At 36.7% G+C, this 23,190-nt stretch overlaps 1 protein-coding gene across 1 annotated transcript in view; it reads right to left on the bottom strand.

Moving 5' to 3' along the window:
- Positions 1-1,757: 1,757 nt before the first annotated feature.
- Positions 1,758-23,190, bottom strand: part of LRP12 (LDL receptor related protein 12) — a 52,175-nt gene continuing 30,742 nt past the window's right edge. Inside the window, exons 3-7 of the mRNA XM_071553998.1 lie at positions 15,675-15,810; positions 14,041-14,243; positions 8,193-9,294; positions 7,235-7,367; positions 1,758-4,957 (exon numbers count right to left, since the gene is read on the bottom strand). Of these exons, the coding sequence (XP_071410099.1) occupies positions 4,094-4,957; positions 7,235-7,367; positions 8,193-9,294; positions 14,041-14,243; positions 15,675-15,810 (2,438 nt within the window). The 3' untranslated portion in view covers positions 1,758-4,093. The remainder of the gene's footprint in view (positions 4,958-7,234; positions 7,368-8,192; positions 9,295-14,040; positions 14,244-15,674; positions 15,811-23,190) is intronic.

Raw genomic sequence — 23,190 nt, 5'->3', positions numbered from 1 at the left:
ACATTCCTGATTTGACATGTCCTACATTTTTGGGAGGGTGCCCTATACATGCTAATCAAAAAAAAAATCCTGTGTGGAATGTAACATTATAATTGTATTCCTTCAGAGTTTCTAGCCTGTTTTATTACAACTCTTCCTTCATTCAAGTTCAAAATCCAGTGACTCAGTTTTCCATCTTAGTTGGTTTTGCTTCCTGTGTTCTCTGTCTTTGCTGCACAAGCAGCATACAAGGTAACTATAATCTGAAAAAAACCTTTCAAATTGAATGCAAGTATTTTGGATTATATATTTTCTTTGGTTATTTGATAACATGATGCCACTTGGTCACAAGGTCAGAAACACTAGTTTGTGCCTGGATATTCACAAAGATTAGCTAAATTTTGTTAATGCCAAATGCCCTTTCACAAGGCATGATTAGGAAGCCGTAATCAAGTGCTTATAGAGCAATGTCTCTCATTTCCTCCATCACTGAAGTGGAAAGTCTTGTTTTTCTCTTCCCTCAAGTTATTATTCACCAGATAGATCATAGGGAGGCACTGCATGTGAATAGGAGGCTCAGCTAGACATTAACATGAATGTTGTGCTATAAAATTTCTCTATATCAAGTCCAATAATTATGGACTTTACTTTGATGAGGGAAAGCTAATTAGAGAAGTGAAATCCCGATGGAGGACAGAGGGGAAAGAGTTCTAACCATCAATCTCCTTTCAGTGAGTTGAGAAGGGACAAGACAGACTTCTTCTCCCTTGTCCTTTCAGAACATATCCCATTTTGGGCAACTGAGTTCTAGCTGATGTCCTGGAAGAGTTCAGTTACCAACCGCTTATTTTCAGAAACCCACGAGGGAGAAAGAAAAGAAATACAGTCAAAAAGGCCCCACAAACTGACAGAACATACTGCACAAAAAGCTTCATCCCAATTACAGGAAGATTAAAACTATTGACTCAAAACAAGATTTATGGGAAATGTGCTGCACTTCCTCAGGACAACTGTCACAGTAGAACAGCTGCAGGAATATAAAACACTCACTTTTGAGACAGGATACAAAAAATCATCCCAATAGTAGAAGCTGTGATTTGATCTGCTACGAGTATTTAACATAAAGACTCACTGACAAAGTATTTGCGTCCTAACTTGAACTGTGATTTCCCTAGACTGAATCCAAACTTTGACACAAGTTCTTGCTTTGGCATTTGAATGAACACATGATACTGTAACTAATTCCAGAACCCTTTTCAAGAATCTGTTTTGAAAGAAGAGTTATCAGCAATACTGGCTCAACTTGACCTGAAAATAGGCTTTACTTTGGAAATAAAATGAACCCTTGTAGCATCAGAAGCTCAGCCCTTAATGTTTCAGTGCAAATCAAATGACAAAAAAAAGTGTGATATGTGAAAAGGAAAAATGACAAACTCTTTCCATGCTTAAAGAGCTTCACATGAGGAGAAAACTTGCCTCACAATAACCTACATTCTTCAAAGCTTTCAGATGAAAGTGATTTATTACAGAAAACAAGGTAATTCCATAGTAAATAATTCTGACTTTTGTTCATTGTAGCACAGCTAAATCAAGAATCAATTAAACAAAATACCAATTCAAGCTCTGCAGAATAAAAAGAAATGGGGTAATAATGACTTATCAGAAGCCTCCGTAAAAGCAAACTAAACAAATACAACCCCAACCACTAATATATTACTCAAAAGAAAAAATGATCACTCCTTTTAATATCACTAAGAAAAAAAAATCACTGCAACAAATTTGCCTCATACAAATATGAATTTTATTTACAATTTTCCAGATTCTCAACCAAATCCAACTTCTCAGTTAAATGTGTAGCATTTCTCCTTTAGAACAAATTAGACATTGTGTTCTTTTTACATCTGCAATATGGAGTCCATAGGTACATGCTATTTGGGGCATCTAATGGAACAAATTTAGAGCACTATGTGTATTTAACACCAAAGGTATTCTGTGAAGACTTCCTTCAAAATTTATCTGCCTCAAGGAAAAGCATTTCTGTAACTAGTTTCTAATGACAGCTAGTCAGGAAGGTTTAAAACCCCAGTATTTTATACCAGGACATACCGTTCACATATATTTCAGGGTGCATTACCATGTTCCTATTGCAAAGTTGCCTGCTCTATAAGCAATGCTACTGAAATCAGACTAAAAGACTGCCCACAGATTTAGATATTATTCAATGTGAATAAAAATGGCCATTGATGACTTTTACTCGAGTATGTGTAATTATGGGCCAACTTGTACCTGACCTGGTACCAGTGTGATGTGATCTGTTCTGAAACTTGAAACCGCATAGGTCATTATAATAACATTTTTTACAACTGTATTGCACATAAGGTTCCTCAAAAGCACAAATCTACACAACTGTATCCTGAACTCAGAATTTACCTGCTAACCCTCATGAAAAAAATCAACCAGATGGTAAAATCATCTATTTTTGTCATCCCAGTGTCTGTGAATGAAGAGAAGAGGGAGAAGATATATACACTTTGGAATCCATTCAATTGTTTGTTTCTTCTGCATGTGATTTGTACTTCAGAGATGAGGATTTAAAAAAAATAAAAAGCCAGACAGACCTTGGATTTATCTTTAAAAGTACCTCAAAAACATAACAAAAATTCAATTTAATTTTGATACATATTAAAATTTTAGTCAGTTCTGCCTGACAGCATAACACGACAGAAATGCACAAGACTTTAAACATGCTTTAAAATGACATTCAACAAAGTATTTAAAATTTAATAAATAGCATACAATCACACACAAATACATTTCATACTGGATCTTTAAGCCTACTAAAAACAGACTGGCAAAGAATAAATAAAACAGTAGTTGACATTTTTGTTTTTAAAAGGTGTAGTTTCTTGTCACACTAGTAGCCACATATTAACCTGCTTATCACAAAATTGGAAGTTATGAGCTTTTTTCTCACTGATCTGTTTTGCTCCAACATGTAACATCATAAAAAAATACACTAAAAGGGACTTATTTTTTTTTTAAACAACCAGTCTGCAACCAAGTAAACCAGTTTTTAAATACAACGAATAAATAGGGAATTAGTAAAGCAAATTCAATTGCAACAAAAATGCAACACCCCAAGAAAAGAGCCATGGAAATATATAGCCATTGCAATATTAGACAATAATAGTACTTAAAGTGATAGTGCTTGTGCACTAAGCTCATTAGAGACCTTAATATGACTTTAGTGCAAATCCCTTGAGTCCAAACAAGCTTTATACCCTACAGTATTAGGGAAAGATCTATTACCAGTTGGAACTTATTCTGTAGTGTATTTGTACATACTGGATATTTAAAGAACTAACACATATTGCAATATCTTCGGCCCTTTTTTACTTCAAATCGAAAAGACTAATAACTGGGGATTTTACATACAATTTGGCTGTACCATATTAGACTGCAGTTTAGGAAAGTCAGTGCTGTAACAGCTTTTGTCATCAGTTTATCTATTATATCATTGCATTTTGTACTTCTGAAAGAAAAAGAATGCTCCTGGAGAAAGTTTCTCCTCCCTTTAAGTAAGTTCACATTATGATGAAATTTAAGAATATTTAGACAAAATGTTGTATAAACTCAAAAAAAAAGTACATATTTTACATTAACAATCCTTACCAGTACTTAGTATATTAAGTTACAAGTATGTTGGCAATAATACAACAGTCAATTCCTAAATAAAAGAATTCTGTACAAATTCACCTGTTAATAAGGGGTTAAACAATCAGCCAAATGACTCTTGAGCAGCCATTTCTGGTTTGAACTACAGTACCAGGATAAACTAAATTTGAAACTAACTGGGAAAACTTCAGTTTAAAGAGTAATCTTTACTATTATACTGGATAAACACATGTGTTCGGAGCCATTAAAATGTTCACTCTAATAAGTCCATAATGTCATCCAGTATAAGGAAAGTTTAATCAACCACGCAGGCTAAAATAATTTTAACATACTGTTGTCCTGGATTTTTTAAAACTAAAAACTAGTTTTAACTGTGAAGTACAAAACAATGACAGATATTGCTCCAACTTGTACACAATCTTTCCTAAACAATCCGTACCTAGCAGAGTAATAATGCCTCATCGTCACTAGTTTCATTTTTCACTGTTGCCTCTAAGCAAGTGTCGGGTATCTGGGCAGTGTGTACGATGCCACAGCTCTCACAGGGGCCATCTCGACTGCATGACCTTACACCGTGATGTGTTGCATTGTAAGGCTGTCTAAACCCTGGTCCTTGATCAGAGCTGAGATCAAGCAGAGGTCTTGAACAGTCACTCATGTCAAAGTCTGATGCTGCATCAGAGACTGGAATTAACATTTCAACATCATCATCCTCTTCTCTTCCACTTACCCCATTATCAAGCTGTCTCAAAGGACTTTGGTTCTGATTCACTGAGCTCGATCTCCCTAAAGTAAAGCGCACCCAGCGCAAGCCTTGAGTCATACGACTTAGCGCGCTCGAGAGCTGATGACGTGCGGGACTTGTGCTCGGGGGCTCTACACTTGTCACTTCTCTTCCACCATCCGTGGTACTGCCACTGCCACTCTGAGCAGAGGAACTCCCACACGCTCCAACTGTTGCTTCTATTGCTGTTGCAGGAGGGACTTTTTGAGGCAAGGTGGCAGCAACGCCACCAACTGCTCCTGCTGTGTCTCTTCTTTCATTTTCTGTGTCTGTATCATCAGATTCAACTGAAAACAAACTTCTGTGAGTATTATTTCTTTCCGTTTCTCTACTAGTACTTTGGTTGGCAACATCATCTCCATCTGCTGAGACCAATGCCAATGATCCAGAATGACGTGACCTTGCAAAATTAAAAATTCGATTCCAAATATTACTTGATCTGCCAGCCATAGGAAGTCTGATTGAGGTAAATCCAAGCTGAGATCGTACTGCCAGCCTCAGATTTTCCAGAACTGAAGCCTAAATGAGAAGACAAGCAACAATTAAGTGTTGACAGTGTGTTGGTACTGTTCTAACAAAGAAAGAATGATAAGTGTTGTGCCAAACAGCCTATAACCACAGAGTAAAATGTAAAGCCTAAATATTTTAAAAATGTTGCATCTTTAATAATAAGGATCTGGTATATGCAGCATTAGACTATTTTAAAAACAAACTGGGCATGACAAAAGTCTAGATTTTCTACAGGGAAAAAAACATTATGAACAGGCAAATTAAGTGAAAGGACACATAGACAGGGAATAAAAGAGCAATGAAGTATATTTTAGATAATGGTGAAGTGAAAAGCAAGGCATTATAACCTGGATATGGAACACTGATTACACAAAGTACAACCACAGACCCAGCACAGCAGGCATACAAGATCTGTTCCAAACAGTCTTACCAAGAAGGTAAAGATGTCACTGTGGATTTTAGAGTACAGCACATAGAAACATGCCTCAGAAAGTTTAGGATTTGAAAACAAAATTTTTCAGACAGATTTAACAGAGGGACCATCTTTCCTTATCCACTACCCTAAGGTTGCCTCAAAGGGATTAAATTAAGTATCTTCTCTAGCAGAGGCTTGTAGTTTGATTTTTTCCCCTTCTGGCATGATCAGTTAAACAGAAGCATTAAAGCATTTTGAAACTGGAATTAAGTAAAATTACGTGTTCTAACCCATATATTTCCCAAATTCAGTATACATTTTCCAGTCATTCAGCTATAGAAGAATGCATGCCTGAATTTTCCTCTTTAAAACTCTGTATAACTTTTCAGCTGCAAAGCAGCACAAATGTATGAACACCTGTGACTTGTGTATCCCTAGCTCAGTTCTCAAATAGGGTAGATCTGCCAGATGCCCGTGATTCTAAAAATATTCATGAATGTATTTATTTACAGGATAAAGTCCATATTCACAACTTTTAATGCAGATGATGGCAAAAATACAGAATATTCTTCAGAACAGCCATTTTTTGCCCAACTAAGCCATTAACATATATGCCTATGTATTTCCCTTTGTTTACAAACGCTCCAGTGTTCTCATGCTATCACCTTTAGCTGCCTTCCATCATCCTTCAGACAACACAACACAGTATCCAAACCGTACTTCATACACAACCTACCTCTTCCCTTCCAATAGTTCATGGGATGGCATTTGAATTCAAGCATATAAATATGTGTGTTCAGCAGCCTTACTTTCAAAAGCTACTGAAGAGACTGCTACTCATCCTTGACAATCCAGCTCTGAAGGCTTGTATCAGTTTTAGACCAACAGCATTACATACAATTAGAATCTCCAAGATTTCCCTAGCTTGAGACTTCTACTGAGATTTAACTATCTTCTGTCCTACAGAGATTTACAGTCTTAAGATGTACATATTACTCCAAACAAACAAAGCAGAATGTGACTTAATGCTGACTCTCCTCAACTGCATGAAAAACTGGAGTTTTATAATTTATAAAATTCAACTTGCACTGCCTCCAAATTTTACTTTTACTGATGTTCTCTGCTCTGAAAAAACAATGTTTTTAAATTGTGCAACTTCATAGGTTAAACAGAAATTTTTATCACAGAAGCACCAGTGACTCCAGAATGACTTTTTCATTACTTTTGAAGAGGATGGCTTTATAACTGAAAGATATTTTCAATCAATTAAAAAGTTGTTTTGACAGAAGTTAATTCATCAGCCAAGTTAAGAATTGTGCTAATCATCCATCTGAGAATCTGGATGACTGGACATGTTTAACTGTCATTTACCAGCTTTTATTTTGTTATTTATTCATGTTAATTTTATATGATATTATAGCCTTGCCTTTTCCATCACCTTTTCTATGCACAGTGGGCTTGATTGTACTTAAGCACACATGCACTGTGGATGTCAACTGCCATTCTGCATTAAAAGTTTTAACTCTTTTTTCACATATTTCAAAGTGCTATCTTGCAATCTTAACTTAGACAACATGAATACAGAACATATAACTAGATCTACCAATCTATTATTTTCATGCAAGAGGAGTTGTATAGTGTGCATTACTGGCACTCATTATCAACAAAAAACGCCTGCAAAGAAAACTGTGCGGTGTTATGGTATCATTATTTTGTCCAATGGCGTCCAATGGCTAATCAATAGTATAAAAATATTGACTTGAAAGGAGAAACAGGAACTGCAGTAGAACAAAGGAATGCAGATGAATGTTATATCTTTATTTCAGTCTCCTTAAAATTTAAGTGGTCTGCTCACTATTTTGAAGTCTTACCTGATTTGGTGAACAAACAGGAAAATCTTCAACTGGTGGAATTAAACCCTGGGCAATTAATTGTCCATAGGATGGAGGAGCTTCTCTTCTTAACAGCTCAGCCTCAACCCTTGATAAATGAGTTTCAAATGATCTTTCGAAGAGAAAAGAAATTTCAGTATACATAAGACACTGACATATATATTTCAAGAATAAAAGTACATCAGACTATTATAAGATGAAGTGATAAATGTCAGATGAAGTTTTACGAATTTACTTGAAATTTAATTGACAATGAATATACATTATGTATTTCAGTTATTCCTGTAAGTCTGTCCAGCTGAAACAAGCACAAAAAGAACAATCCAACAATAAATTCCTTAAAACCAACCAAACAAAAAAATTAGCCTAAAACTATGGGCTAAATATAAAAAGCAGCATGAGAGATGCTTTCATTATCTTATAAAAACTGAAGAATGTAAAATTCTGGTATTAGCTAGTCTACAATAGAAGAAAGATGCTGTGACATGCAGAATTGAAATATTAATTGCAAATTAATTGTAGTTTTCTCACACTTCCTTTTTTGTAACAACATCTAAAAGCTTAACCTTCAATAGTTAAGTGATTGGAATACTTCTATTCTCTTTTCTCCACTGAGAGAGTGGTCAGTCACTGGAACAAGCTCCCCAGAGAACTGGGTCATAACACCAAGCCTGAGTTCAACAAGCATCTGGACAATGCTCAGCCATAGGTCTCAGCAGGTTCTTTTAGGTGTTCTGCGAGAAGCAGGGTGTCAGACTATGTTCCAACTTGAGATACTCTAACTAACCTCTTTTTACTGTCAAAGAAAAAGAAACAATATCTTTAGAAATCGTGTGCAACAATGTCTGTATGGCAAGAGAATTGCTTAAAGTACAACAAAAAACCATAGAAAAATATTTCATACATTTGAGCTCTTGAAGCCATCTGTGCTACTGACCTTCGCTCAAACATCCTGAGTGAGTACAATTTACAAGTACATCCCAGTGCAATGACAAGCAGCAATCCGCAAATAAGACTCCCAATGACAGCTGCAGTTATCACTCTAGTGGGCACAATGACTGGACAATTCTCTTCATCGCTGCCATCGCCACAGTCATCTTGAGAATCACAAACCCAGCTCTCAAACACACAGCGGTTATTTTTACAGTGAAAATTTCCTGGCTGACAGAAGAAACAATTCTTTTCATCTGAACCATTAGGGCAATGATTCTGGTAGTTGCAGCGGTCTGAACGAGGGTAGCAAACACCATTTCGAGAGCAGGGAAACTCATCTCTTTGGCACATGGTACAGTTGGTTTCATCCCTTCCATTTGGACAGTGCCAGTAGCCATCACAGCGTTGCTGCTCAGTGTAGCAACCCCAATTTCCACCACATGGGATTTCCCAGGGTAAACAGAAACCATCTACTTGATAGGTTGCATTGAATCCTCTTGCAGCATTCACTTTGTCAGCACAAAAATGCACTCTTATCTGTCCTGAGGATGACACAACTGTGAGGGGAGCGTGAGAGTCAAATGCTGTTAGTACACGCAACAGCCTCCGTGGATTCTCCTCTAATCCATCATATATTTTGACATAGTCTCCATAACCTGTACCATCAAGTTTAAAATCAGTGAATCGCAAGATTACTTTGCGATGGTCACCAGTGTCTATCAGCCAGGTGCAGTTGCTGCCAGGTGGATAGAAGTCAGGATAGTTGGGTGAACTGAAAGTACCATAGAAGTATTTTAACCACTGCCCACATGTTGGCACAGCACAGTCTATTTCGTCTCCTAGGTCAAGACAATCAATGTTACCATCACACTTTAAAGACTCCGGAAGGCAAGTGTAAAGCTTGGTGAAGCGAGAAAGACACTGGAACTGATTGGAAGCACAAGGTTGAAAGGAAGTAGTGGTTGGAGGATTGGCTTTGGCACAGATTTCTTCATCCGAGTTGTCTCCACATTCATCCATATTATTACATTTCCAGCTTTCTGGAATACACTTCCCATTAGCACAATGAAACTGGTCACAATCACAGTTTGGTTCATCAGATTTCCCTGAAAAACAAAAAAATTACCTTAAGAGTTTAGCACTTTATGGTTTGTGCTGCATATTTATTCGCTGCACCAGGTATTTCAGAATGGCAAAGCAACTGCTTGAAGTCTCTGCAAACTATGGCAACTTTCAGTAAATTTCAAGATAGAAGTTTTTCCAAGTTGAAATTCTGTCAGCACATCAGCATGAACCTTATCCTTAGCTGCTTTCAGTCAAATAACTTTAACCCAAGCAAGAAAACAATGTTCATTTATAGCTATTGGAAAATCTGACTTTCAAAGTGCTAAAAGTAAGTTAGAAAAATACCGTTTCTCTCCTCTATCACTCAAAATACAGAAACACTTTGTGCTGCAGGACTGGCACCTCCTCAAATTCTTTCCTGTAAAAGCAGCTGGACTGTCTTCTGCTTTCATAGGTATGTACTAAAGGATCTATGGCAAGAGAGAAGCTGACCGGTGAAGATTAACTATTACCATCAACCAAACAGGAACCTACATCCTCACCTCTTCCCACTGTTTGCTCCTGCCTCTCCTTCAGTAACTGAGACCGGAGTGCAGCAAATGCAGAGATGCATGCTTGCCTGAACACAAAATAGTACTTTAAAAGTTAAGGATCCAGGTAGTGGTCCAGAAAATGTGGAGATGTGGGTTTTGTGGGGTTTTCTGGACTGGGCTCTTCTTTTTACTATTATGGAGGAAAAAAATGTCCTCCATACACCTTTATTGAGGAAAATGTGGTCTGTTGGGTACTACTACACTTTTAACATCAAGAATATTTTTTCAGGCCTTCAAAGTTTCAACCCTGTTAAACACAGAAGCATACCTGGGAACCAAGCTAATTCAGCTCTGCAACAATACAGCTGAGTCAAATACCACTGAATCATTTTAAATCACTGGTATTTCTAACAAGCACAGTACAGACCATAAAACCGGCTATAAAACAAACTGTAATGGTTAATCCTCAAAAAAATTTTAAAAAACATCTGCAATGCAGATGGTCCTACACAGCAGACATTTGGGAAATAAATTAGACCAATATATACCCACCCTAAGTAACATTGAACTAAAGATCTTTAAAACAAAACAGGAAAGACAGCATGATGAATGCACTAAAATTCAAATGTTCCCAGGAGAAGCAGAACAAATCAGACTGGCACAGAGGCCATCTAATCCAATCACTTGCTGCAACAAGGCTAACTGAGGTTTGATTAGGCTCTTAAGGGCTTTCTCCAATCAAGTATTTTTAAATTCCAGTGCTTAACTACATAATGTGATAAAAACCTTCACAGCAAGGCTGAATTTTCCTTGCTGCAACTGATCTGCTGCGATAGGTCAAGTCATAGCATACTCTGTTCCCTGTTTTTTCTACTTTAGTATAGCTTAGAAGACATTAAAAATAAATACTCCACCTTAAAATAGTATTTTTTCTTTAGAAAAGTGCAACACATTTTAAAAATTTCACACATGCTAAGGTTTTCAAAAAGCAAGTGCAGGAAAAAATGAAATCAGTGAGAGTGATAAACGTTAAAAGCATTGCTGAAGAGTGTTTAAGTCCACAAATTTGGTGACAGAGAGTGAAAGAAGAGCAAAATGTATGTGCTGGCAATGAGAAATTTTCAGAAAATGTCGATTTAACTAAAAAAATCCCAATGAACAGATATGTATAAATGATACCACCTTTTGTTCTGTTACAGATATATACATATTTAAATATATAGTACACTCACACACATACAGGATTCATAAAATTTGTATGGCAAATAGAACCTTGTCCTTGAATTCAAAACTTGTAGAACTGAACTACTAGACTTGTCCTACCTAAATTGAATGACTATGCTCCATAGGTGGAGGTAATACAATAGAATATGCATCATTAAACCTGTTCAAGTACTGATTATGCTTTAGCTCTTCTGCACTGGAAGAGGTTGAGAAGAAGGTTGTAACATAGAGTTATCGATAGGAATATTGCAGTATCAAAACAGGACACAATTTCAACCTTAGCTCTTCCTTCTGCAGGCTTTTAAACATCCCACAAAAGAGATGTCTACTTGATCCTGACTCAGCACTTTTAATTACCAATCCCGAAATCATTACATCAGGAAAATTTACCCATGAATCAAAAATTAAATCTTAAAAGGATGAGAGATGCACAAAATAAGACTATCTTTGAAAACTGTACCACAAAAGACTTCAGGATAGTACAAAACGATTAGCAGCACCCAAATACAGTTGTAGTCAAGGGCTAACACAATTCTTCCATGCATTTACAGTGAACATTGATTTCCTTATTTTTAATAACTATTTTCTATTCTACATCACCATTAGTAAACTCCATCCCATTTCAATATTCATAATTAAGGAGGCTGACAAAATAAAAGCAGTGGGAGGAAGACAGAGTAAAAAAAGACAAGGAGAAGTTGCACAAAATTTACCTTCTAATCCAGAATCCTTCCTATCTGTGATGTTTTTGCTTTGTTGCTACTGGCTTGTTTGTTTTAAAGAACTATATTTACCTGTAAGATATTATTTCCTTTAAACAAGAATTAATTCAAACAATTCACAGGGCCTATCTTTCATATTGGATTTTAAACACAGGAGTCTCTAAGGTTCCCCTTTGCACTTGTAATCTGTATTGTTTCTGTTATTCCAGCACAAGTAGGCCTAGGTTGCATCCAAGTAACTAAAAAGTATTCCCGTTTTTTCTCCTAATATCACTTGCTAACTTTGAAAGTAGCCTTCACAACACTGAATTTAACATCTATGGCATGATTAAGAACCAGAAATTAAATGTAATGGCACAGCTGAATGTAAAGCACAAATGTTCGCACTTTAGGAGGCTCTTTTTGACACTGAAAAGCAGAAAACTAGCAGATGATTATTGAAGCAGAGTTGTCAACCCTTCTCCTACATACAAGTCATTTTAAAATATTGAAAGACCACTTTGATAACTGAAACACTACACTTTCACTTCAATCCTGAAATAGTTCCTAAGTATCATATCAAACACAGGGACAAAACTCAAACAGAAGTTTCAGTAAGGTTCATTATTTAGACAACTAACAAGACTCTCCAAAATAAAACTACTGTTTTTAAAAAGACATCTATAAACATAGGATTAATATCTTATGTACTCTAATGCACAACACTAGATAGAATAAACTAATAGAAAAAATTGCTTATTGTTGACAATGTTACAGCTTCCTCCAAGAGGGATTATATAATGAAATCGTTTCAAGTTGAAGAAAAAGAAAGGATTTTCAAAAAACTTCTACAGAGACTATTGCTTGCCTCCCCTGTCCATTCCACACTCTTATCCAAAGTGTTCTTCCTTCTCAAAGCCCCTCAGGCAGAAACACTGCCTTCCCTCTGTGCGTACACCACAAGGGAGATGAAAAGGGCAGAAGCTGATGCCTGACACAGGGTAACAGTGTGCACATGGGCAATCAGAAGAAACAGCAGCAGAGAGTGATGATTAGACAGAGGCTCTTTCCCCCCTCCCTGCCATCTTTTTTGGTGAGGCAATGCACAAAACCCAGATAGAACACTGCCCTGAAAGCTGAGTCAGCATAAAATGCAAGGCTGCATTACCTTTCTAAGACCTACTAAACTGCAAGGAGCTGAACTATAGAGGGAGTTCTTTAGTAGGCTTGAAAACAGGTGATAGAGAGGGATAAGCCTCCTTGGAAACTTGTTTGTGAAACACTGAGGGCATGGAGGAAGTCATTAGGTAAGGAGTGCAGACTACGGAGGAGAAAAAATACAGCTTAGGCTAGAGGAGATCTGGGCTAGGTTTACTGAATCTTGTTGGAATAGTTTTGAAGATGGGTGGCAGTGAATAGTGTAAGAGCATGAGCTGTTTCATGGAGGAGTTTAAAGTTGGTGCACAGGGATCTGGAGCAAGCCAGAGAGTTGACACAGGCATACACTGGCAAGGAGCAAGAAAACATGAATCCATTGTGAAAATGAAGAAAAATCTAATCCAGTATTTGGGATTATCACAATGTAGAACACCACAAACATGCTCTAACATAGAATTGTAATACCTCTTAAGGTCAGAAGAAGTTTGGAACTAATCTTGACCCAAGACTAACTTCTTCCTCTCTGTTGGCAACATCTACTAGAGTAAGAATTGCCCACAAAGCAGTCTCAAACTCTTATTACTGGCAATTGATTTATATCACAACCTTTAATTCTCCAAGAAATATTTTGCCTGTACAGAACCATGCTTGTGCTTGGCTAGATTAATCTATCATATTAATATGGTGGAGTTTTCTTAGATTTGTTTTTTTTAAAGGTAGCATACCGTCTGGAGGTGGGAAAAATTATACAAATTCTATGACAAATATAAAAAAAATCCTGCCATTTCTTCCCTCTTTTGTCAAATTTCTGACACTCAGAAGTCTACCTAACTACTTTAACAAACTAATTTTACTCTAATGAAAACATTTCAAATTTTAAATTATGTTAAAAAACCCTTCCTGGTACCTCCTACTAATGGCTAATTATTTTTTCCCCTAATCATTCCCTCTGCTTATTGCTATACTCATTGATTCCCACTTCAAATGTTGAAGTTGTGCATAGGATCAAAATACTTTACCTAATGTATAATTTTCCTGATTTGAATAAAACTTGAAGTGACTACAGGTATTTCCTGTACAAGGGAATTACCTTGCTACGAGGAAATACTTCTTGAAACATGAAACAAAAAGTGAAACCACGAAATCATAGTAGGTATTGTTTGAAACATACCAGCAAAGTAGGCTAATCTGAAGCCTTTTCTGGAGATGCTATCATCTGAATGAAACCTGATCCAAACGTGATCCTGTGAGGAGATGTATGGAGAGGGAATGGAAGAGCCACATGCTCTGTAGCCTTCAGCGTTCTTGTAGCTTCCAATTGTTAACCAATCTGAGCTGCATCGTCGAGATCCCTGAACATCAAAGTCTTGAAAGCTGAAAAAGAAAAAAGGTCAAAATTGCTACTGAACTGCATGTTACACAACCAGACTGATTAGTTACTACACACAAAAACAGAAATTAGCTGTATGTTTTTCTGGTATAAAATAAAAAGAGCAGCTTTTCTACCCATGTAAGAATAGGATTTAACCTTGTGGTGATACTTTTATATTATGAGGACAGCAATAATTCATTCTGTCAAACAAGACACTGCATCCAGTACTTACAGCAGCTCAGTTTTGCTACAAAAATCACATGTTAAGTCTTCATATAAAAACAAATTCTGTTACTAAAATTCCTCTTATGTATCTCATTTAATGACTTTTTTATATGAGAGATTTTGTTTAACTGCAAATTTCATCAGAATTTTAGCTAATTCTTCACTTATGACAATTATATGATTTGAAATTATAAATATAGCTAAATTGGTCAAAATTATGTTTCCAGATAAGACTTTCTCCCAGTCCTACTGGTTGGCTACCCAACCATTACATTATGGAATGTCACAGTATGACTGCACTATATCAAGACAGGCTGTCATGGTAATGAAGTGTGAAGGGGAGACAGTTTGGGCAAAACAGAGACAACAGAGAACTTTATCAGAACTGAAATGTGAAATGCTTGAGTGGAAGAAAACAATGTGAAAGGAAAAAGATGAAATTTATTAAAAATAAACAGTATGAAAAAGTTTAGAAAGTATCCTAATAGTTTTAACCACTGTACGCTGCATTTATGCCAGTTTAATATTTAGTGCAAAGACTGTTTTAATTAAGAAGCAATACTTTAAACAAGTAACTGATGCCACAGCAAATACTTCATAATGAAGAGCAGTTTCTTAGGTCAGCAAGTCTGTTCTGGAAACTGAAGGAAAGCTGCAGGTAAAGCAGTTTCATGATCAAGTCTATGAAGCAGTATTAACTTATATCTTGATGCTAAAACAAACCAGTAATGCTGAATGAACTCATGAGAACTTCAATCTACAAGTTTTTTATATTACTACTTTAGAAAAGAGACAGGGTTTGTGAAACTGTGAGGAGCTCCCTGCATCAAAACTCAGCCTTTCCAAGACTGCAATCGTAGGTCACTATTTGTCCTTGATATTTTTAAGCACACCATGAGACTTTATAGCAATGAAGCATTACACAATTTCCTCTCTACATTTTTAATGCAAAATTCTTGTATTTCAGACACATTAAAAATACTTCAAATAAAGAAGCACATTGAAATTCTTTCTAGTCACCAGTTCTCCAACTGAAAACAAATGCTACATGGCTGGGTAAGAGCAAATCAGACAAAAGGCAGAAAACAGACAAAATTGAAATCTTTCACTTATGGGAAGGAAGAGAAAACTGGTACACACAACTGGCAGTTAAAAATGTCTAGTTAGTACTTCTTTGATCCATGTGGATAATACAGGAGCACTGTTACCTTATAGTAATGATCTCCCCCGGGTTTGCATGGATGTACCAGCTACAGTTAATTCGGGCAGGATACTCAGAGGGCCACCCTGGACTTGTGATTGTTCCGCTTGGTGATCGAATTTGTTCTGGAATATCTCCACAAGCTGCAAAATACATATATATTGAAAGTAATTTGATTAATTCAATTTTTTTAAAGCCAATAGGACAGAAAAAGTTTCCAACCAATCAGCATTAACTAGACGAAGCACCAAAAAAAAAAAACACCACCAAAAGGGTCTATTACTATTACAGATTGAAAAAAATTATTCTATACAGACTTTGACAACTTTATGAAAGTGTAAGATTTTATATGTACTAATTTTACTTTTAGCCTTCACAAAGATTCCGTTCAATTTAACCATGCATTTATACCTTAAACTGACAGGTGCACTAGCAGGTGAAAAGTATATTATAGCTAAATAATCAAGTAGCTGAAATTTTCTATCTTAGGTAGACCCAGTGTTTGACCATTTAAACACCTGTCTCCCAGTTCTTAGCATGGAAATGGTTTTCATACACATGATTCCAAATGCCTGAAAGGCAAAGAGCACTTACTGCAGCACACTTCATTTACAGATATGAAAAGTTATGTTTGTAAGAGATTATTCTTGAGACGTGTGTGTTGTAGTTTGGGATTATTATGTAAATTCTCTCCCCTGCCACTAACTGCCCATGCCAGCAGTTAACAAAAGAAGTAGTTAGCTACTGATCGCTTGGATGGGGGCAGGTTTTGTCTCTGTTGTTTTTTGGGGACATCTTTTTTTTCTTAGCTCGGTGGAAGGGAGGAGCGGTGGCTGCGGAGGAGAGAAGTGGCTCTGCTGGCACTGCTGGGGCTTCTGGCTGAGCTGCTGCTTTTCTCCTCGCCGTGGCTGTTTCTCCCGGTTCCTGCATCTGGGATCCTAGCCTCTGTTACAGCCTGACCACCGCCTGCACTGACCACCGCCTGCACCGTCACAGCCTGCCCGCCCCGGGCTGGGGCAGTGACCCAGGAGAGAGAGAGGTTTGCAGCTGCTTTTGCAGGACACGTGGTGGTTCCCCACTTTCAGCTTTCTTTTTCCTTCATCTGGGACAAGAGACACAGAGTTCATCTGAGAGCTTACCACTCGTCTGTCTCGCTGGAGAGGGACTGGGAACTACCGGGAACTCACTCCGCAGCCAGCCAGACTGTGACATTTGACACTGCTTAAGTATAACTTTTCCTCCTGGAGGAAAACCTGCTGGGTTTTGTTTTCGGGTTTTTTTCTTTCTCTTGTGGTGTTGGGGAAGCGGTTTGCACTAGTCTGTTTATATATAGCAGTTAAGAACAGTTATCCTTCTTCTATTAAAATTCCTTTTTTTTCTTAAATTTGATAAAGAGTGGCGTGATTATTGCGGAGAAGGTCCCCTCCCCCGCTTGTGGGTAAACATTTTGGTTTTTTTTCCCCTCAAACCAAGACAGTATGTTACTACATTTCTGATAATGGACTAGAAAGCTTATAATTATAGATCTAATTATATGCAACAGAAATAACTCAGCCATTAGTATTCTTATTTATTACAGTGTAGCTTTCTGCATTGGCCTTAACTAAGCTGCTGTTCCTCTTACAGGAGTGTTCTCAGCTGTGCGGATTTTATTTCAAGTAATGTATTTATTGGGTTTGTGGTTTTGTTTTCCTAGGGTTTTCTTCCTATTGCAGGCTTATATCCAGCACCTGTCATACAGCCTAATCACAACCTTCACATAGGTAGGAAGGCTGGAATACTCTCACTGCAGAGCTACACATTAAGAGGAAGTTTCAGTGGTCAGAAAACACATTAAAAATAATTGCCCTCTGTGCTTTTATTTTTTCAGTCTTCTCACCGCTAGTCCAAAACACGCAAGCTCTCAAAGTTTACTGGTAGCACCAGCAGCTTGAACAGTAATTTAAGCACAAGAACTATTCCAAATGAGGAAGTGTTTTTATTATTATATAATCACAAAAAAGTTTCAGAATTTCTATTTGATTACAGTAATAATCAGAATTGATGCAGTAAACAATGAAAAATGAACTGCATTTAGAACAGCGCAAAAGTTGTAATAATGTAATTTGTAAAAAGATTATTTTTTTCTATATCTACGAACAATCAAAATTATAAAGTAATTTCACAATACTATAAAGACCTGAAATTATTGTCTGGTTCTAATACAATAAGAAGTTATGCTCTTAAATTATTAAAATATTTCTATATGGCATAACAAATACATTTTAAAAAATATGTTTAGAAGCATTAAAAGACAAAAATGCTGGCATATATCTCAATTTTCTGTATTAGCTTAAATAGAGAGGCAAAAATAAAACTCAACAAATTTATTGTTTTCCTATTCAGCTGTAAGAGAACATTGCTTTAAATGGTTTTCATATGTTTCTTTTTAGAGCTTTATTCATGCTGCACAGTTAAGTATTGACATAGAATCTGCCCTTACATCTAGGGACAAAAAAAGTTACAAGACAGAAAAATTGCATTTTAACACACCATTGTTCATTTTCTCTTTAAATTCTGAGCAAACCCTATAGGTGGTGCTGTAACACCATGCTATTTTGGAACACAGCTCCCGCATAAATGATCTTGTTATACATTACATTTGTTCAGACAGCAAACGGAAGGACTGGAAAGAAAAACCAGTTATTCCAGTTGTTTAAGTAAATAGCAGTTTTAACTGTTTCAAAAAAAAAAACCATGCAGAAAAATGTGTAAAACATTTTGTACCAAGGTTGTCAACGCTGGCAAACAACTCCACATACTACTTGGTTTCTACTGAAAAACTGCTCAGTTTAGAATAAGTTGCCTGCAGGTGAAATTTATGCCACTACAACATTTACCTGGTATTAGATATTTACAAACTATAATACAAGATTCTGTCACTGAGAACCTCTAAAGAAGCTGCTAAATTTGCCTGACAAAGGAAACTTTGCACTGAAATACATGAAAATGATCCATCCAATATATGTTTATGCAGTTTTAGACAGTCTACCTCCAAAACCTTAAATATGCTGAAAACGTATGTGTCTGTTGAATGGGAACCTCCAAATACTGCCAGTCACTCCAAACTACAATGCAACCAGCTCGGCAACTGCTATGCAGGCACAGCATCCCTGACAACTCTCATCTACTCAATCCAATCTCTGAAGCAGGACAAATAGTACTTTTTACTTGTTACACAAGTTTGAATGGTGAAGTTCCACACGAAAATCCTTTATAAACCAAGGTAATACTCTCAGAGTACCATGAAAATTCCCAGTTTTACTCAAATTCAGGATTTTTTTTTAGATTTTTTAAATCTTTGCAGAACCAGTCATATCTCTATAATTTCTGTATTCTTTTACTAAGATGACTTTTTCTCCTGTGGCACTAAAGCTCACATTAAAGAGCTGAGGGTAAAATAAGACCATTCGCAGCAGCATCCAACAGAGGAAGAGAGAAGCAGACTGTGGAAGGCATAAGGAAGCAATAAGGATCACAGGCACAAAAATGTAGGGTGAATAACACTGAGCTAGTGCTGTAGAAGAAAGAAAACCCTGAAGAAATAAGCATATGACAAAGTGTGGGTTTAAAAAAATAAAAAGAGGATAGATTTGAAAAGGCAATTATAGTTTCCTTAACTTCAAGTTAGCTAGGTAAGCTAAATGCACTTACATACTTGGCATATGCACTAAACATCTCTTACTTGTAACTCATGAGACAACAGAAATCTCCCACTTGCTTAGAATGTGTATAAAGGTCAAGATCAACTGTGCAGAAGCTGCACTTCAGAAGTGCTATCATTTTGAGAGGGAATAATTTCTCAGCAAGATTTTTAAAATCAAGGATAACCTTTTGAAATAGAATAGTTTTAAAGGGAATATACTTCATAAATACAATAACAAGCCTTTAAAACCACTTCCTGACCCTCTGCCTAACTGAATGTTTCTCCTAGACCTACATTTTATTCTTGTGTTTGTAAACATGCTGAATGTGAGCAACATCAAGGACATGGGATTAAAAAAAAATTCAACTGGCAGCACATAAGTGTATCAAAAGAGGCAAACATCCTTACTCTAAGCTCTTAAAACTTTGCACTTCTAATATCAATTCCAAGCAGCCTTGCAAGCATTTGTCATACAGTTCAGTTATGTCTGGAGTAACTTAACAATTACAGGAAAACTGACCATGTTTGGCATAACCAAAAATATTAAAATACGTAAGAAAACAGCATAATGAAAATTAGAGAAGTCAGGATAAAAGGAGATGAGTCTGCAACCAAGGCAGAAGGACAAAAGAAACTGAGAAGGTTGCAAGCAGAAAAGCAAAGACATCCAGTGATGCATGTCCCAGACGTTCTCAAATCTCATGCTGATGATTGTAGGATTTGGAGGGGAGAACAAATCCCTCTTGCACAGCCATTTCTACATGGGTGTTGACTCTGCCTACAGTACCTTCAATGCCCTTTTATTCTCTAGTACAATTCTCTTCATCCATCTCCTATCTGTTTTAAACTCATTCCTTTGAGAACCTTTACGTTATTAACAATCTGTTTGCAGTTCTGTTTGTTACTTTGCTATTGCTCATCAGTAAATTACAGTACTGCAATTAGAACTGAAGATGTTTCACATACTACAGTGCAAAATAATGGCCAAAAGAGCTGCACACATCATTTTCTGGTATATATGGATTTTCTGATAGCCTTTTTGAAAATAGGCACAACATTTTTTATTACCTTCTTCCTGAAATTTAGTTTACCATCCCATGTCAGGAACCTTGCCATAAACTACCTACAGGATGTTGACTGGTAAATAGAAGAGAGCCAGTGAATTTTTTTTTCAAATTCAACTAGCAAGTTGTAACAAGAAAATAATTAAGAAACCTATGCAAAAAATTCTGTAGCCAAGATCTAGAGAAGTAAAGTACCTGTAGCAAGAGTGAACAACATGTCAAGCAAAAGAGTCACTTCAGAAAAGCAGGGAGAGGGAGATTAGGGATTTATCTTCACAGTAATGCCAGGAGATTAGTTGAAAAGATAAAAGAATTAGCTTTCAATGTGAACCACAAGATGATAAGGTATGCATTATATTGGACATGGTAAGGACATGAATGCAGCTGGATAAATGATCTGAAGGTGTTTAAAACAGCTTAGAGTAAAAAGAGAATAATGTTGTGATAAAGTCTAAACCATGAACAGGGAGAATAATTATTGCATTGTAACTCTTAGGAGCCACTGGAACTCTTATTTGGAAAACTACAGGGGAAGAAGGCAATAGGAATCTTTGCCTCCAGGTCAAGCCAAAAAGCATTTTAAATTAAAGTCCTTTGCTCTGCAATACAGAGACACATTCAGTAAAAAAATATTTTATATATAAATATATAGATAGATAAAAATATATTTGTTATTAAGAACTGTTTGTTTACACCAGTGTTGAAGTTCTTTAAAATGCAGAGTGAGGGAGGAGGTTGGTCAGATGGGGGAATAGTTCTGCAGTTGTGACAATTATGGTTCAACATACCACACTTACAGCCCTGAAAACGTTTCTGAATTTTTCAGATTTTAAAGGCATAAACACTTGTTCTCTCTGCAAGAGACAACACTCTACTACTGCTGTTGGTAAAAAAGCATGCTCATATATTAATGTAACTGTAATTTGGCAGATATGATATACAGCAGAAGCATAAATACCAAAGACCACAGAGGTCTGTGCTATTATAGCATAACTTAAGAAGGTATGTCACATAGTCTTACAGCAGCAGTATGACAGGAAATCTACCATTGAGACAACAATTTCATTTTAAATCCTGTCTCAGTAGCAACTGTCCAAGAAAATCACTTGCTTGGTTCCAGAACCAAGTGAAAGGTGGATTTAGAAAGATTAAAGGCCAGATGTCTTTGGTTCTATTTCACAGAAACCCTGCTTAAAACTGTTCTGCTAAATATAAAGCTATCCAGGGTATGCTCGAAGAAACACATAATTTACAAGTTCAAAAACATTTTTGGAGGACCCAATTTATTTAATAGGAACTAAAAAAGTAATGTAATTCATCCCCAACTTTTATACTTGGGTCATGCACTTAACATTTAAGGTGTATGTACAAACAGTAGTAAGGAAAATGCCACTGGGTCAGTCTACACAGTTTCTTCAGGTTGCCATTAAAAACCACCCCCAGCTCCATTACCTCAAAATTCTCCAGTGAAAAATTTGCACTTTATAGTAAGACAAACTCTGGAGTGTGATATTTCTTTTTTTCCCATCTGGAAAGCTATTTAGAACACACAAATATCAGAGTCACTTTTATATATATATATACACGCACACACATATAATTTTTTTTATGTATTTTTAAATGGATCTTTTTTCTCCGTAGTTAAAGGTCTATCTACCAGCTGCTGTTATCTTGCATAGAAAGTACGTCGTGTTCTGCTCTTCTTGGCACTGCCTATTCAAGCATGCTGGCCAAAGTACTGTAAGCAGAGTCAAAAATTCATTCACCTCTTGCCCAGCAGACGCTTTTCTGCCTGTACTGCAACCTGTGACACGACTTGCAGTAAACAAAGGGGTGAGGGGTTGTTAAAATATACCCTGAAAGTTGCATAGCTGGATTTTATCCTGTGAATCTCAGACATTCCAATTCCAGCAACAATTGTTTCAATCGGAGCAAGTAACTGTGCCAGTATTTATTTACAGTGTGCCATAAAGGTACTATATAAGATACTTGGTGCACTACTACTGTTAAAAAGTGACAACATTCCTCATGATGCAGCACAAGAATGGGTAAGAAAGATCTTCTATCATTAGACTTTTAACAGTCTTTGAGTGGCAAACACTGAAAGGGAAATAGGAAGCAGTAAAGGTGTAACAGAGACCCCATCCAGTGACCGTACACTTATCCAAAAAACTTAACTGTCCATACAAATAGAAATAAAATGTTTGAAGAGATACTGCAGTGGTAACTACAGGCAGATGTGTAAGCTGTTCTCAATAAGGACCAGTTTGCATTTTGACTCATTTTAGGAGAAGGGTGTATGAAAATCAGTTTCATTTCTAGGGATTAGTGGCAGCTTCCCTTTGGAAAGGATCAGGCTTACATTCATCTACCTGCTGGGAAGTGTTTATCTCCCCATGTGCACATATCCTGAGTATCTGTGTCAATAAAACACACCCAGCAGCTTGGCTGATGCTGCATAACCTCTGAAGAACAAAGACTACACAATGGCCACACAGCCACATCACGAACACAGGGCAGTCCTGTGGCTGCTGCCCACAAGAGGCCTGAGATCAACTTACTGGAAGAGAATCTAGCAAGCAACCTTGGAGCATTGTGTGCTGCTTTTATACCCCATATTCTCCCAGCATTTCATCAGTCTCTCCGTTTCATGAGTTCTAAAATACATTTTTTTTCTTTTATTAAGCAAACTGTGCAGTCAACTGTACAGTAGTTTCAGTTACTGCTTCAATCTAATCAAGTGAAATGCATAACTCTTGGATTTATATTACTTG

The sequence above is a fragment of the Pithys albifrons genome, chromosome 4 (assembly GCF_047495875.1).
Source record: "Pithys albifrons albifrons isolate INPA30051 chromosome 4, PitAlb_v1, whole genome shotgun sequence".
Classification (NCBI taxonomy): Eukaryota; Metazoa; Chordata; class Aves; order Passeriformes; family Thamnophilidae; genus Pithys; species Pithys albifrons.
The sequence above is the reverse complement of the archived record's forward strand: the minus strand, read 5'-3'. Positions and strand labels throughout refer to the sequence as shown.